Raw genomic sequence first — 18,720 nt, forward strand, 5'->3', positions numbered from 1 at the left:
TTGGGCTTGCTTGTATTCGGGTTTGGATTGGTGCTTTAGATTTGTACAATATCAATGTGTAAATAGTTACTAAGGCTATAATCAATAATAACAAAAGATTATCCAGTGTCATAGCCAGCATGCTAACACGGTCTTAATCGGCCAGTCTGGGTTGCATTTGACTGGCTGAGGGTGTATAACCCATTACAAATGATGACAAGTGTTCTGTGCAATCTTCAAAGCTTTATCAAAAAACCTTACACAACTTCTAGTAAACTTTTAAAGAAACATGACGACCGTAGCCTGGAACATGCAGGAGAGATGAAGCCTCTGGTTAGCAATACGTTTGAACATGGGGGGTCTTTTATCAGCCCCTAGAGTTTTTGATCTTTCTTTAATGCTGGTTTGGATCAAGAACGACACCAGGGGAGGAGGGTCAGGAGGAATAATAACTAAAGTCCACGATTATGGACAGCGATATTTTATTTTATATGAAAGTGAATTGCAAATGGTTGGAGAGACAAGCATTAGTATTGACATGCTCACTAGTATGTTCGCATTGGTAAATGTTTTGATGTTGACACCTTATCACAATTTTTTTTTCATAAAAATTTCATTGATAGCAGAGATTTGATTAGAGTCTGCTAGCCTTGTTTTATATATATAAAATATATGAAGGCAATAAGGAATTTACTCTAGCTATTGAATACCTGTTTTCATTGCGGAAGAAAACATATTTTAACAACTTGCCTTTAAAAAAAATCAAGCATGTGTCACTTCAGCATGTTTTCTCCATTTATTTGATAACAGGTCAATAGCATACGGTAAATGTAATAAGGCAAGTAATGGAAAGTTTCATTTAGCAAACAAAAACCAGGCCATTCTTAAAAACAAGATGAATTACCTCCGAAGATCTTGACTGATGCTTACAAAAGCCCAGAAATAAGGCGTGTGTGCTTTAAAATTCACATTGATATTCTCGGCAGACGTTTACGTTCTTAGCAGAAGCAGAAAAATCACATGAAATGGCAAGTACCAGACAGAGAACTGAGGACACATGACACCTGCTAAGCTAGGCCTTAGACTTTAATACTGCATGCTGAATTTAATAGGGTTGCTGGCTGCTGGTACTCTCAGAAAAAGCAAACAAGACGGAAAGAGAAAAGAGATGGAGGGCATCAGGGGGAGACGAGCGATTCATAGACGGAGCAGAAATAACATGTGCCACCACAAACCACTGTCATCCACTCTAAGTGCTCAAATTGGAGTCCACCACAAGTCTCCTGTCAACTGTGAACTCCACTAACTTCCTAGTGCATACTTACAACTCCTCCACCCAAAGAGAAAGGGAAAGAGAGATGCACAGGTTTGAAAACCTACTGTAGTGGACTGTATTCTATTTTTCTAGCCAGCTGCATTCTGAACATCATGAAATCTCATAAGTGGCCCATTTTGGATGCCCTAGTAGACAGCAGATTCATTGTGCCAGATGTTGCATGAGACTCGTCTCTCAATTGATTTCAATAGAGTGTGGTCTTATTGTGAAAAACGCTTATCTTAAAATGCTGAATTTTTTTTTTTGGAACAGCGCAAAGCAGGGCTGTAACCACAATTGACACAGGGGGAAATGTCCCCCCAATAATTAAAAATGGCCAAATTGTCTCCCTAAAATTTGCAGAGCAACTTAAAGGTGAGATAAAATAATATATAGGCCTACTTACATGTATATGCATGTATAAAACTTTGTTTTTGTCTCCTCTAATGTTCAAGACCTGGTTATGGCCTTGGCGCAAAGTGAAAATGTATCTCTGTATGACTGCTGAAGAGGGCATCTATTTGTACAACATAAAGTATACTGTACAGTGCAAAAGTCATAGGCCACAACCACCAGCTTTGTTGTTTTAACAAGTTTTAATGTCCATCCATATGGGTGATTCTCACGAAATCCATGCTTAGAATGTGTCCAGCATCAGATTTTTTTAAAAAGCACTTGAAGCCATTTTTTTTGCACGTATAAGATTAAGGTCTGAACTTACTATAACCATTATTTTTAGAGGATTTAAAAATATTTCCTATAGAATTATTAAAATTTTTAGATTATCATTTAAAAATTATCATTACCGCAACATGATATTACATTAAATATATGCATTTACAAACTTATGTTTGGTTAATGAGAACTAAAAAGTTGTCTAGGTACTATGACCAACAAAATTTCAACTTTTATCTGGAGAGAAAATATGACCTGGTAGCCATCTTGAGTGTCACAGTCAATTATGTCCCTACCAAATAATTTTTTTTGAAAATGTTAGTTCATTGAGGGCTTAAACAATGATTGAAAATTGTTGCGGAGGATGATAAATTTTTTCTTGGACACATTTATATTCCTTATTATATCTCTACATTTACCAATGATCACCAAATACCACGTGTTTCTTTACTGTAAATGTGTATAGTATAACATGCACTGAAGCTTTTTATTTTTTAGATTTTTTAATTATAAATATTTCCATATCAAAGAACCCAAATCCAGTCATGGACACGTTGCGGTAATGAAAAATTTCCCCTTAAATGTGGAAAAAACAACAAAAATGGTTTGTGTGATGTCATTTGAAATCATGTACAAAATAGTACATGAAGAGATGTTTGTAACTATATGCTGCTTATTTTGATACTCTTACTTTGCATTTACTTTTTTATCAAGATGTTTCATGACACCTCATGAGTCTAATTTCACGAGAATCACCCATTATGTCCGTCAATCAATTTATTTATTTTTTATTTTTTCTCTTATGTACAATTTAAGTAAATTTGTGCTTAAAACAAGCAAAATATTATTTCAAGATTTTTTTTCACCCCATTGGCAGATTTTTTTCCTTGTTTTATGCACAAATTCACTTAAATTGTATATTTTTTTACTAAAAACTAGACCTTTTTTCTTAGGTCATTTTGCTCATCAAGAAAATACAGCTAAATTTAGGGGTGTTTAACCTAAATACTTTTACTCTGTTTTTAATACTACATACAAATTTCCTGAATTTTCTTGTTGCATTCTAAAACATATCCCATAATAACACTATACCATTGCAAAAACAACAAATCTAATAGTGGCCTAAGACTTTTGCACAGTACTGCATAACAAAGATCTTCAGAAGCGTGGAAGTTTTCTTTCACACATTAAGTCAAAGTGCGCAGGTGAACTCAAAGTGTCCAACTCAATAGAGTGGTTTTTTTTTGAGAGCACAGTTAGATGCTTTTTGGAAGTTGCTTTGAAAACGGCGGGGTGTTAGAGATGGGGTTGGGAGGGTGGGTCTTCAAAGCTCCACTTCAAAGGATGACTTCATACTGTGCTCGCTAAATTATTCACATCGGGCAACGTGCTGGAATTCTGCATCTAGCGCCTAATTATGAGCGAGATCAATGACGCCATCTTAAGCCCCCTCTCGGGTGTGCTCGGCCACCGGTCCGCACTGAATCCGCAGTCTAAACGTCCACATAAATCTCAATATACCTGCTCCCCTGATCAACAACCCACCATCGATTAAGCCGTCGAGTGGAAGTTTGGCCGAAAAAGTGAGAGGCCAAAAGGATGGTGGTACAGGGAAGGAGATGGACGCGGTGTCTTCTAGACTACTTTTAGGCGATGGTCTGTGTTAACAAAGACAAATTAGACAAGAGAAGCCTGCTGAGGGCCCACGACCTTGACTTCAAACTGATCTTCTTTAAAGGAGGCTGCTCTAGAAATACACACACAGACACGCATGTATACAAAAAACACTAATTGGAGCCATGCACATGGTCGCTCTTCAATGCAAATGACTCGCGGCCATACAGTAATGAAATACACACTGCACCTGTTTGATCTACTAGCTGGGAATAATACTGCAAGCGGATATACGTACGCCCCACGCACACATTGAACACAATGACTGTGTTCAATTACACATTTTAAGATTATGACGTGCCCCAAATCGCGACGTGGGATGTGCTGCATTATTCATTGAGGCATGCTGAGAGACAGCCCTCAGCTCATAATGATTATGTGTACATGTTTCTTTGATATCGCGTGTTTATATATAAATCCGACGGAGGGGGCAGGTCATGAGCGGAAAGCGGTGATTTGCCAATAAAGGCTTGAATTGGAGTTTATAGTCGCTGTGTTTATGCTAGGTCAGAAACTAGATGAGATTATAGAGCAAGAGCTGTAGTCTACTCAATTTTCTTCCATTTACGCCTCACAAGCCATCTGTCACTGCCTCTTTCTCTTTTCCTCAGCATATTATTTCATCTCTCTTGTTCTACTTCGCTTCCTTCGTCGTCACTCACCTCAATCTCTACATCTTCTGCCAATGTTCAATCCTTATTTTTTACTTTAGTGGGAATCTGATAAAACGGCAAATGTATTTGGCAAAAACATGTTGAAAACTATGTCTTCTGGAAAAAAAGAAAATTCTTTATGTATTGGCTTACTGAAGTTTTGATTCCGGGCCTTTGGTATTTTGGAGCAATACATCATTTCTCAAAGGATTTGTTTATCTTCGCATTGTCAGCTAATTTGAAAAATATAAAAACTGTGTGAAAAAGCAGCAATAAATCTTTGTAGCTGCATGACGTGTGCGTATGCGGTTGAGAGAGAGAGGGAAAAAGAGTGAGATGAGTGGTCATCGAGTATTACCAAAATCAATTTAATTTAATCATTTTGCCTCTCCCCTTGTGTTCATTTCTCATATCTCGCTGGCATTTTTTTTGTCATTAATATTTCATGAAGTAACTCCTTCCCGACAGGTCCAAAGTCAATTTGAATAATGCGAAAACGGTGTGTTCAGAGTCAGGACAAAACTAGCAATAAGCAATCGAGTCCGTACCACACACGTGTCCTTAAGACAAGGAGGAAATCTCTAAACGTGCTCTCCCTCAATCACACAGTCTTTGAAGATTTTAGACTGGAAGTAATTGCGGTCCCAAAGAGAAGTGGCTTGAATCGGTCTCCCTGACCTCCTGCCGTTAGGTTGAGGGAGGGGAGGTACGGTCACCGAACACTGACAGAGCCTGATAAGGGCAGATGAAAGGAATGGGGTGGCGAGTGAGAGAGAGGGGATGCAGGTAAGCCCCCTAGGCAGTGGTGGTCTACATCAGAGAGAAAGGTGCGGCCGGCTCATGGTGCCAGCTTCACAGTTGCATTACATGCCTGCACATGACTAAAGCTAAACTCAATGGGATTTAGAAAGGGCAGTCTATTCTAGCATGGGCGAATTTACTGTGTTTGAGTGTTTGTGTGCAGCGCTCTTAAGATAAAAAGGAAAGTAAGAGAGAGAAGGGAATTGGGAAGGTTGGGTCAGAATGCCACTTTTATGTGTATGTGTTAGTGTAGACATGGGTGACAGATTGATGTGTGTGTATATATATTAAGTATATTTGCACACATTAAAGCAGCAAGTGGTAGTGAAAGTAGGAGTGCACTTCATAACCAAGGGATTGTATAGCTCTTAAGATTACTAACGTCTGACTGGAGCCTGGGCTAGCTGTGGTATGTAGACAACCAAACCGAACAGTGACCCAGACACCCTGTGCCTTATCAGAGCATACAACCTGAGGTAGAAGAAGGGGGTTTACACATTAATGCTGACTAATAAATCACCTAGAGTGTATAGACAACTACTATAATGCATATACAGTACACACTTAAATTTTTCTTGTTTCTACTGAGTTGCAAAACAAGCATAAGCTTAAATATTCGTTACACGGCTCTCTGAAATTCTTGCTGCAGACTGGTCACTGCTTTATTCTGTATATTTGTTTATTGACAAACTGTATAATTTACAATTATGCCTGGCCAAGCTTCCTCTCATAGCTGTGCTAGTTTATTGTCTCCACTGGGTTTCCAATGGCTGGGTTTATTTTAAGTCCATTATGTGTTGGGAAGTAGTTAATTAAAAGTAGGTACACTAATAACTCCACTACACTAAAAAAAACCTCAACTACACTCACCTAAAGGATTATTAGGAACACCATACTAATAATGTGTTTGACACCCTTCAGAACTGCCTTAATTCTACATGCCATTTGATTCAACAAGGTGCTGAAAGCATTCTTTAGAAATGTTGGCCCATATTGATAGGATAGCATCTTGCAGTTGATGGAGATTTGTGGGATGCACATCCAGGGCACGAACCTGCCGTTCCACCACATCCCAAAGATGCTCTATTGGGTTGAGATCTGGTGACTGTGGGGGCCATTTTAGTACCGTGAACTCATTGTCATGTTCAAGAAACCAATTTGAAATGATTCGAGCTTTGTGACATGGTGCAGTATCCTGCTGGAAGTAGCCATCAGAGAATAGGTACATGGTGGTCATAAAGGGATAGACATTGTCAGAAACAATGCTCTGGTAGGCCGTGGCATTTAAGCGATGTCCAATTGGCACTAAGGGGCCTAAAGTGTGCCAAGAAAACATCCCCCACACCATTACACCACCACCAGCAGCCTGCACAGTGGTAACAAGGCATGATGGATCCATGTTCTCATTCTGTTTACGCCAAATTCTGACTCTACCTTCTGAAGGTCTCAACAGAAATCGAGACTCATCAGACCAGGCAACATTTTTCCAGTCTTCAAATGTCCAATTTTCGTGAGCTCTTGCAAATTGTAGCTTTTTTCTTATTTCTAGTGGAGATTAGTGGTACCCGGTGGGGTCTTCTGGTGTTGTAGCCCATCCGCCTGTGGCTTCACAAATGCTTTGCTGCATACCTCAGTTGTAACGAGTGGTTATTTCAGTCAAAGTTGCTCTTCTATCAGCTTGAATCAGTCGGCCCATTCTCCTCTGACCTCTAGCATCAACAAGGCATTTTCGCCCACAGGACTGCCGCATACTGGATGTTTTTCCCTTTTCACACCATTCCTTGTAAATCCTAGAAATGGTAGTGCATGAAAATCACAGTAACTGAGCAGATTGTGAAATACTCAGACCAGCCTGTCTGGCACCAACAGCCATGCTCAAAATTGCTTAAATCCCCTTTCTTTCTCATTCTGACATTCAGTTTGGAGTTCTGGAGATTGTCTTGACCAGGACCACACTCCTAAATGCATTGAAGCAACTGCCATTTGATTGGTTGATTAGATAATTGCATTAATGAAAAATTGAACAGGTGTTCCTAATAATCCTTTAGATGAGTGTACACACACACACACACATAAAAAATGCTGGATTGTTTTTAACCCTGCAATGGGCCAAAAGGGGACAAGCCCAGCCATTTGGCTTAAATATTATATTTGAACCAACGATGGGTTAAAACATCCCAAAATTTTGGGTTGAAACAGCCCAGCATATGTTAAATTTCAACCCGAAGGGCTGGGCTTGTCCCAATTTGACCCAATGCTGGATTGAAAAACAGTTTCAAAGTAACTACCCCAACAGTGATTATCACTTACAGTGCCTCTTGTAAAATAAGGCACGTATGTGAACAGATGGAGGATGCTAAAGAGAGATGGTGTGTTTTAGTTTGTGGCTGGGCGTTGTCTGGATGTAAGCATGTGCGCATTTTCCCTGTGAGACAGCATGAAAATTGTGGTGACAGGGTGAGGTCACCAAAGACAGGAAGCTAATGCAAACAAACACTCCTACATTTAACCAAACCCCAGAGGAACATACTGTAGGTCTTATTACTCTGGTTCCTTTCATTACAACAAGACACATACACTAACAGATTCCTTGGCCTAAAGCTTAGGGCTGCACATGGTACAGACAGATTCTTACAAGTCTAGGTCTTATTCTTGAGTGATTTTTAAGGCTTTGGATGACTGAAAACTGCACTATTAATTCATTTCCTTCAGGTTGCAGTAGCCGAAATGTGTTTCTGTGATTCTGCCTTATGCATTTCATGCGCTAACTAATAATCTAACATAAACAAATCTACCCAGCATTGTGTTCCTCATAACTTGCATTCATTTTCTGAATCTGTGGCAACAAAACAAGATATACTGAAAAAAATATTGTAGGGTGGATCTTGTATTGCTGCCACTGCATGGTGCTCCTAAAAACAAGATGGGTCCTGGATTGCACCGAACAAACATTAGAGATCCTTATCTCTTTCTTTCTCACTCACACCATGCAATATTGGAGCGCACGTCAACGTTGAGCTGAAAATCGAAGGACATTGGAAGGATTAACAATCATGAATCAAAGACATCCGCAGCAGTGCGTTCTGGAATACTGTAGGCAGAGCAGGAGTCTTCCACACCGACTGAGGTGGTGGGTGAGAAGGGTTTGGGATCAGGGCTCTTGAGCAGAAGGGGGTCAGGGACGAGTGAAGGGCAACAGGCTCAGAGATTTCGTAGGACAGCTGGCTCTCTGCCAGTGAGGTAAATGAGGCTTTAGTGTCACTCAAGATGCCAACGACAAAAAAAGGGTTGGGCATGTACAACTGACTATGGGACCGACATATTGACATAAGAGTGCGGCTGCCAAAGAAATGACTGAAAAAATAGCATAGGGAATGACTTAATTTTTTGGCTGTTGTTTAACATTATTCGATGGAAAGATTTTCAGAAAGAGCAAATTCTATCATTTTGATTAATGTGTTTAAAGATAAAATATATATTGTAAAAAAACATGCACTGTTGAATCAATTACAATAAAACAAGCATTAAGATAGTAAACAGAGTACATTTTGACATTTCACATGGTAATATTACCGTAGTTAATTATCAGCTTTAGTGAACAATGTATGCAGGTTATACACATGTCTATAATTTATATGACGCTGACTCTCAGATGTATTTGGCTGACTAACGTAATTCTTTATTGCTCTCTGTGTCTCGCTCCAAAGAGTTCATTTCCACAATCATTGCGTTGGAAAGGCCCAAATCACTTCTCTCCATCAGAAGCCCACTTCTTTGGGATATTTATGGCTTTCCGGCATGGATTCACTAGCTACCAGCTGTCCATCACTGTCTGTTGCCATCCGGTGAGGATATGTTTTGCTTCACTCACTTTTTTATGAGCTACTAACATCAGTTCTTGTTCTGTGTGACTAAGATTTTAGGTACGGTATGCTAACAACAGTTTGGCTTTAAGCAAAACTGACCATTTAGAAACAATAATTTGCATATCCTTTATATAACGACCCTGCAATACTTTCTTTGCTCTGTGAAACACAAAAAGATGCGAGCAGAATGTCTGAGCAGATCTTTACCATACAACATAAGTGATTTGCTTTGTGTGAGCATGAGGAACATAATGAAAATGTAAATTTCTCTTCCTCTTAAAAAGCCATCATATCTAGTTATAATAGTCTCATTGTATGAAATATGACATTCTCATCTCCATTGTCTTTAGAGAGAAGGATAGAAAATAATACAGTGACCCTGGACACAAAACCAGTCACGAGGGTCACATTTTTTTAATTGAGTATACATGTATACTGAATAAATAAGGTTTCCACTGATATATGATTTGTTAGGGTAAGAAAATATCTGGCTAAAGATACAACTAGTTGAAAATCTGGAATTTGAGAGTGCAAAAAATCTAAATATTGAGAAAATCGCCTTTAAAATTGTAAAAATGATGTCCTTAGAAACACATATTATTAATGATAAATAAAGTTTTGAAATATTTACTGTAGAATATTTTTAAAAAATCTTTATGGAAGATGATCTTTACTTAATAGCCTAATGATTTTTGCCATAAAAGAAAAATCGATAATTTTGACCCATACAATGTATTTTTGGTTACTGCTGCAAATATACCCGTGCTACTTAAGGGTCACATATGAGGTTTGAACAACATGAGGACATATTTAAGCAATATCGCTCGAGTAGGAGTGTGATATAGCTCTATATCTGTTTGAACGTTTGCTTAGTGAGATTCGGTACGAATGAGAACCAAAGCATGAGCGGACGTCAGTGTTCACTCGCCCCGCTGACCACCGCCCTCTCTGGGCTACATCTCTGAAAGGGATTCCCTGGCTCTCATGTTGGCCTTGTTTGTTTATGATCGTCAAAATGAGATCAAATCAGCAGTATTTGGTGTCATGATCAAACTAGTACTTGTTTTTTTATTCATATTTAGTGTCTTTTGTGTTGTTATTGTTTTGGCGCGAGGTAAAAGTTAATAAAACTATACTTGTGTAACGTTACTATTGCTTTCTCATTTATTCTTAACGCGATACGAGCACACGATTATTATTATTAAACTTTGTTCTTGTCAGTACTATACAAAACGGTTTTTTATAAGTGTCAGAGAGATGTTTTTGCATGCTGCTTATAAATATACCAGTGGCGATATCTCATAACATGTTTTAATAGTCACGTCACGATAAAGTAAATGATCAATGTCCACATTTAAAAGCTGCGGGGCTTACCTGCAGTTCCACGGTGTTTTCGCGTTCTGATAAAAGATATAGCTCCAGAAAAAAACGAGTGTCTATATTCCTGTTTCCAAGTGTTAATCGTCCACACGATGTGACAAGACATTTCTCCCATTAACTTTAACGTAACATACAAGAGCGCTGATCTTTGACGGAATAATAACTTCCGATTGGGGATTCATAGACTGATTTATGAGCTAGTAAACTAATGAGACACACGGAGAGTGATACAAAAAGCGCGTCTGTGTTTTTCCATTCAGAGATGAGCCTGCTTAGGACCTCCATTCACTAGGTGGCAGAATAATACGAAAGGTGAAGCGGTTACAGTGCCGTTATCAGCACAATATCGTATAGCTCTTAGCCAATCAGATTCGAGAACCAGAAAGAACTGTTGTATAATTGAACATATTATTGGCTGAATTATATGTTTGACGGAGATTTTGGTTCACTGTGTTGCCAAATGCTATTTGTGAGGTTTATGAGCTTTAGTAAAAGGTTAAAACAAACATTTATCACTGAAAAGGTGAGCACGCTCGCCGCTGTCATCGCACGGGGCTACAGTAAAAAAACTATGATCTAAGAACAGCTCATCTTGTCCTCTTGAAAGGGCTCAAGGGTAGGCATTGGATAAACAGGTTCAACCTTTAAGCAAAGTGTGTGGGGACAACCTCTGCTCTGCACCCTTTTACAGCCAAGATGAAGCGTGAGAGACTCCTTAAGTATTCATCAAAGCAGTTTCTCCCCAATGACACGTGGTCATAAATGTTTGCTGCACAGAGCACTCCAGACTGCTTAGTCTGGGTGAAGGTCAGTCACATGGAAATGTCAAATGTCTTTTCATTGGCATGCCCGAGACACTAAGGCAAAAAGGACACTGAACCCCAACACTGTAGCTCCACTTCATCAAAGTCATTTAACTGCACTGACACTAATGAGCAACTTAAAGGTTTTATATCCATGTCATGCTAAGTAGCGTTAATAGGGAGAAAATGAGCGTTTTTGAGAAAGTAAAAGAGATAATTCACGTGTATTCTGATTGATTTTTGTTGTTTTCGGGAGTGTGTGGGTAGACTTCGAAGTTATTTGAGTGGATTGCAAAATCAATCTGATTTCTGCTGCTTTGCATATTAACATTTGTGTAGGAGAGCAATGTTTGTGTTATTTATAAGCAAAGCCAGAGGTCGGCGGTGGGCTTACCGCTCTGAACGTCCAAAACGTGGTGCCTGTCCAGAGTCCATCCTCCCATGTTTGAGGCGTCGAGTTCGTAACCCTGCAGAATAGCTGTTCTTTTCTCCCACAGGATCAGATCCAAACAGGACTCGTACTCAAATCCCACGGACACTTGAAAGACACACAGAGAGTTTGCTGTTATTCAAGTATGCAAATATACTATATAAATACCCCATCAAATACAGACTTCTTGAAAACTTAAGAGTGAATTTAAGTAAGAGACATGCAAAACAACATATGAAGAGTTTGGTTCCAAAACACAATAAATCCATTTTGACTAATTTTGGTTAAAATTTGTTTTCTATACCAAGAAAGTGACAAGATAAAAACCACTATTTTCTGCTACAAACTTTCACATAGCATCTTTAGGTTGTAACAACATTAAAAATTCAAATCCATAATTTGATTTTCAAAGATTTATTGTAAAAATTTATATTTTTTTCTGCCAAGTTATTTTTTTCAAAATGCTATAAATCTATTGAATCAATATATAAATGTGCATTCATCTTTGCTATGTTATATTCATTTAGTTGACTAGTGGTATACACTGATTAAAAAAAAAACAATGGCATTAATCAAAACACTTAGTTATATTAATAAAACACTGTCATTGTTTATCCTTGGGATGTTGTCGCTGAACTTTTTTGACAACGATCAGCTGTAAAATGTTTTGGTCCTGCTCAATTTTTGAGTAAAATAATGAAAAGTTATTCATAAGATCCTCAGGGGTCAATGTGTTAGCTTTAGTGTTGTTTTTGTCAACGTTGACGGACCTTTTTTTACACTAACGCGACAATAACTAGCTAAAATTGCTCTAAGGTGACGAAAACATGACGAGGCGCTTTCGAGTTTTATGTTGACAAGACGAGACGGAACGAAAATGATTATAAGTCTGATGTTCACAATGCAGGTCATTTCTGCCTATATTGCGTGAAATCTGACTGTTTTTAGCTATATCAGAAACTGTATCAGCAACGCTGGCGCTTCCTATCCTTGTTTTGGGTATGCCCACCACCCGGCTGCCGCCATGCCGCGTATGCTCACCAGATTTCACACAACAACAACACACCTGCGGCTGTGGCGAGTTCGAAGGACCGTGGCGGTGAAGCCAATAAACGGAAAGGACAAGATTATTTATGGACATACTTTCAGTATAATCCATCAGAAAGAAAAACGGAATGCATATTGGGTAATGTGGATAAAAACTAGGTGAGAAAGAATACCACCAACCTCAAGTGGCACCTGAAGACTTATCACGCTAATATTTTTTTAAAGGTAACTAACAAGTCAAGCTGTAAACATATCATATACATTCAATTTTACTCGACAATCGGCTTGATACACATTTCATGATAAGCCTAAGGTTTTTGTATCTACTAGTCAAACCTAAGCCCATTTCCAATACTTTTTGTGGTGTATTTAAATAACAAGGCAATGCACGCGTTTCTCAACTTTATAAGCGAGGTCTCAGCGTAACACTCAAACTCAACATGAGGGTATATCAGGCTAAACGTTTTGGTTATGACATGCGCAGAAGGCACACCGACTAAAACAAGCCCTAAGGGACAACCTTAATGCACATTTTAAATACACCACACTTTTTAATCTAAATTAATTTGTTAAAGACTACTTTTTTTAATAAAATTGACTTAAACTTGACTAAAACCTTTTTGTGTTTTCGTTGACTAAAACTTGATAAAACTGTCTAATTTATAAGTGACTAAAATGTGACTAAAACTAAAAAGCATTTTCGTCCAAAAGACTAAAACTAAAAGGGCTGCCAAAAACAACACTGGTTAGCATGACAGAAGCTTGATGCTGTCGTGTGAGAACAAGCAACAACCGGCATTTTTCTGTCTCCTGAGTGCCTCTCGCTAAATTATTCGATTTTGATGGCTTACGTTTCTTCCCTGCCACAGAAAACCATCACAGGTTTATCAATGCCGTCAAAAGTATTATTTTGTTTTTGTTTGTTTGTTGATCATGACGTACAAAGTAGATGAGGAAAACTAAGATTCTGTGTATATTCAAAGTGCCGCCATTGTTGTTTACAATGCGTGGAATGGTGCGCTGTGATTTGTTGAGCGGATTTATTGCATTCCACAGAATGATTTTGCGTAAAATTAAGAATTTACTTTTTAATACTGACCAGATACAATACTGATAACGGCAACTAATTTAAAAAAAAAAGGCGTTTTGGAACCAAACTTCATATTTTTGACTTGATCTTTGGAAGTCTTTACATTTAAATTGAGCATATTTGGTGAATGTCTTTATCCAAAGTTTTGTCTACGGATCGAACCCATGATCATTGTGCTGCACAACTGAGCAACAGGAGCAGTTTACATACATTAAGATAAATTTGTGGTTGACCATAATGACATTCTACTTTAAACACAACATTAAGAGGCATATAGATAAATCACCGCGTAAACCACACTTTCTAAGTCCTAATCAGATGTCCTACACAATGTCAATTCATCTTTATTGCAGCCCGCCTGAAACTGCTGTGACTCTATCATAACTTTGGTAAATCTCATAAGCGATCTCTGAGAGCTCTGCGCTTCACCAGGTGCAAATCATTTTAAATGTATAACTTTTTCAGCCGATCATATTAAGAAAGCGACCTTTTGTCCCCCAGAGAGAATCGATAACCACACTGCTATTCGTCGGGCGAAAGAATTACCTGCTTAATGCAATTGGCAAACCAAAGCCTGATGAGAAGGTGAAAACCAATCAATACTCATAAGACCCAGCTAACCCATTTACAATTTTACACAGTTCGCTTTGTAAAGGCGGAAAACATTCTTCATTTAGTGGCAAACATTCCTTTTGTATCCGGACATCCTGCGTGTTTGCTTCTGTAAGGCAATGAAAAGCATGTCTACTATACTGCCTGCCACATCATCAGCTGAAAATAACAAACCGAGGCGCTGCCATCAGCAGCTGGACGTCTCTCTAGATGCTTAAGTGAAAAACAAAGCCACAGAATCACCATGACCTTCCTCAAAACAGAACAGGGATGTGTTATCCGCTGTGATTTTGCTGATGGGTAATCATACTAGAAAATACAGTCAGCATAAAAAATGCCAACGTGAAGCAACGGCAAAAAAAACTCTCAGAGGAACAAAATGCTTCCTGTGCTGGTGGATCGTAACTACCGTGTTTCCTATTTACATTTGCCTAGGTACATTTAAGGAGATGTCCCATAATGCAACTGTCATGCCGTCACGGGCCATTAAGCACGTCTACACTCACGTAACGAATTCAGCTAGGGGCGTTTGTATAGTGAAGTAGATTTATATTCCTCTACTTTGTAAATCTATAAGAGCAGAATGTTATAAATGGAGGCACTGTAAGTGGTTGTTTATCAGCTCAACGCTTGTTAAATCAATACCGAATATTAGTCATTATTCCTTTTGACTCACATTTACTTTTCTTCCCTTAAAAAGGAACCGAATGAGTGCGTTAGCCACAAAAATATCAGATTTGTGATATTGTAACTCATTAAAATCCTATTGATCAAAGCTGTTTTGTTTACAAATTTTGGTCTCTGATCTCTGCACGCTTACATACCCACTGCTTCCGACAGCCCATAGACTCTTTGGTTGTACGCGTCTGTTTTATCCCAGATGAAGGTGTACGACAGATTGGGCTCCGCAGGAAACCACTTCTGGAAGAGGCGGCCCACCACGGCCACCATCAGGTGCACCTTCATCAGGTTAAAGGGGATGGTGGCGTGGGTCATGATGACCTTCAGCACAGGCCGGTAGCCGGCCGCCCGGGAGCTCAGATACATCAGGTTCAGGTCGCTCCCCGGAATCGCCGTCTCCTCCTGAAGAACCTGCACATCACAGAAAGAGAGGTGAAGTTAAATGTAAGAGGGGGAGAGAAGGATTTGACTGTACATCCTGAACAGCTCAGGCAGCATCTGGAAAAGGAATCGGTGCTGAGGAAAAGGCACACAGATTTTTCTCTCCGCAGGATTAAAGCACATCTGGGCCTGTGTTTGCTTTGACCGCCATTTACTTGACATCTCGGATCTAATGAGGGAGATTTTCACGGGCGGAACACGTTTATATTTACATCACTGTCGGAGGCTATTACCGTACCGCATTCCGCACGCTCGACCACGACAGGCGGAGCGGTGTGTGCTACATCTTCAAGTAAAAGAGCAGAAAGTGGTCGGATTTCAGACTTCCACACAGCTGGCTCGTTGTGCTAGATGAAACACAAACGTTCAGTTAGTGCCCCTGGTGCGGAGTCACCGAAGTTCAGAGTATTAGCGCTAATTTCTCTCCCTCTTTTGAGATGCCACAAATGGAGCATACTAGATGAGGAGCAGCTTGGATCAACAGAGGGATTCGGCATCACAGCTTTCTCCTCAAGTGCTTAATGAAAAGCCACAGTAGAAAGTCAGTAATCCCCTTGTTTTCCAGCTCCTGGCATTGTCAAGTGTCCTACTGGGAGGGGACATTTACTTTTCTCTAATGCAGAGGACAAAGAGAGCCAGGGGGAATTTCTTTTCGTCTCTGTTCTGGTATGGATCCTGCTGCACTTTTCACCAGATCAGTAGAGGGGGCTAGATGGCTTTGGGAGAACCTTTGATATGCACGGAGAAAACGGAAATGTAATAGTAGTTGTGATTTAAAATTACAGCAATATAAATTTATGCATGCACACATTCATGCTCTCTCAATTTTGAAGGCCCATGTGGTCACCCTAACACTAACAGTCACCTAGGACCATCATGTGTGTGCATGCCATGTGCTCGTAAGTTGTCCTATAAGCCAAAATGCATTCATGCTATGCTTCTGGCTTCCCCTCTGTGGACTTTGATTACAGAGTCTGAGCTAATAACATGCTTTACTTTTCCTGCTATAAGCTCTTAATAAATAGCACTGCATGCGCTTCCATGTCTACGTGTGCAGCAATGTTATTCTAAGCCACGGGGCAAGGGCCATAAATGCATATGGTTGCATTAAAGCTAAATATTTTCTCATTTGCCAAATGAAAGGGAAGATGAAAAAGGCTTTGAAAGTTCATTTGATACAGCCCATTTAATGCACAGTAATAAAGACCAGATTTAGTTTTATCATCAAGTTTTTTTTTTATGCTAAGAAAAGGAAGTAAGCTAATGTTTCTGCAAGGAAAACCCAAAACAGCATTACATTTGGAGGTGTTATGCCGTTACCGAGACAAAGCTTGATGGGACAGCAAATATATCTTTCATTCTTTAAATGTCTTGTCTGATTTTCCACTGTTGTGTGAAGGTTTACTCTGGCTCGCTGTCGGTCGGACGTGAAAACGTGCTGGTTTCCTTTTTTCCCAGCCAAGTGAAAGCAATATGCATGCCCATTCGGTGTCATGGCCGCTAAGCATTACGGAACCTGACTGAGGGATGTCTGTTTGCCATTTATGTGTGACGCTCCGGGTTAGAAAAAACCTCGGAGGCTATTACAGCTGGGGTCCAAAAGCCCATATTAAATGCTAACTTGGTTGGGTCTGATTACCCCTGTTTAGAGTTCCTCTCAAAGCAGGCTGTAATTTAAATCAGGACCCATTTACTTTGATGAGTGGGGTTCCACAGGAGGGACAGATGCCCGTGTTGGGACCGAAGAGAAACACGGGAAGAAAAGTGTGGTCTATTGGCTGCCGACAATAAGGAAACAATTTTTCTCCTTTATGTCTCGGAGCAAACTCGTAAGGCGGCATGTGTGTTGGCCCGGCGTGCTCGCATTACAGGGGATGTTCCCCCTGCTACATGGCGCGGAAAGGTAAGAATGGAAAAGCCAGGGTTATAAAAAAAGGGATCAAATACACATCTGGACACAAGGCACAGTGAAAAAGAAACTAAAGAGAGAGAGAGAAACAGACACGACAGTGCTAAGATTTTAAGCCTCTCATTTAATAACACTAATAACTTCTAGGAATTAAACTGAAAGGAATTAAATTATTCAGATTCTATTCAAATTTTGCATTACATTTTTTGTACTTATAAATATTCAGAGATAAGTAGAGCTTTTAATGTAATAAATGCGTCTAGTAGTCACTCAATGAGAAGTCAAACACTATTTGCTTTATGTATGTTAAGTGCTGTATATTCAGTAGAAGACAGATTGCACCACCAAAATGTGGTGCGGTAAAACTTGTGAGAATTAAATACATTGTAAATCCCCATGTAAGAGTTACTTGACCTAAAGTCACATCAATCATTCTGTTCCTGTATTTACAAAAAAATTAAGCAGAACAAGCGCGCATTTCCTTAGCCTCACCTGCCACAGTGCCACAGCGAATGACTGAGGATTTAGTATTAAAGAATGTTTTGTATTTCATACTGGAGTTTGCTTTAAGACCTTAAAAACATTGTGCAGACACAAACTAAGCACGCTTTCATATTCTACTCCCAAAAATATTTTGACTGATGTGGATCCAGTTTTATTGTTACAGTCACGCAAGCGGTGTGCAAGGTTAAGCTATTTTACACTGATTATGCGTATGGACACAGTGTGCCTGTTTGGATTTTCACTATTCATGTTTGCTGTGTTAACAGCAAATCAGAGAAATTGATTCATGTTTTAAAATATCCCCCGAAACCATAAGCATTGTCAAAAATTAAGTGCTATACATTTTGAGAGGATATATAGCTTTCTGTATTTACATTAGTTATGTGGCTGAATTATGTTTTGTTGCTTTAGTGTAGTGTAATCTACTTTCCATTACATAAATGTGTCCTGGCGTGATTGATAATACAAAGTACTTACAATTTTAAACATCATTTTGGAATTATTGCACTCGAGTCATCACGTTATAATAAAATTAGTTATTCTAAATATAAATGATCTGCTGGAACCGCACTCAAGCATGAGTGAACACAAGTCAGTGCACAACAGCGATTCAGCCACAAATCCGCTAAATGACATGACATTTGTTTAAAATCGTCATTATTGTAAATACTGACTTCAGCCTAGACTGCAACATAGATTAATCTGTTTGGGAAAACATGGCATTAAAATCGAAAGACTTCAGGTTACTCAATTCTATCACATGAACCAATCTGTAAAGTATGGGTGTAATAATAATTATATATAGCCAGTTTTGTATTAAGTATGTTTTTTTAATAAACACGAACATATCAAATAACCTG

The 18,720-nt window shown here is 39.1% G+C and overlaps 1 protein-coding gene across 16 annotated transcripts in view; it reads right to left on the reverse strand.

The window, feature by feature from the left end:
• tenm3 (teneurin transmembrane protein 3) overlaps positions 1 to 18,720 on the reverse strand; it is a 693,684-nt gene that overhangs the window by 30,303 nt on the left and 644,661 nt on the right. For all 16 annotated transcript variants that reach the window (XM_055205043.2, XM_055205039.2, XM_073862719.1 and 13 more), the window contains 2 exons: positions 15,150 to 15,417; positions 11,541 to 11,684 (listed from right to left, as the gene is read on the reverse strand). In XM_055205043.2, the coding sequence (XP_055061018.1) occupies positions 11,541 to 11,684; positions 15,150 to 15,417 (412 nt within the window). The remainder of the gene's footprint in view (positions 1 to 11,540; positions 11,685 to 15,149; positions 15,418 to 18,720) is intronic.

This window comes from Misgurnus anguillicaudatus, chromosome 3 (assembly GCF_027580225.2).
Source record: "Misgurnus anguillicaudatus chromosome 3, ASM2758022v2, whole genome shotgun sequence".
NCBI lineage: Eukaryota > Metazoa > Chordata > Actinopteri > Cypriniformes > Cobitidae > Misgurnus > Misgurnus anguillicaudatus.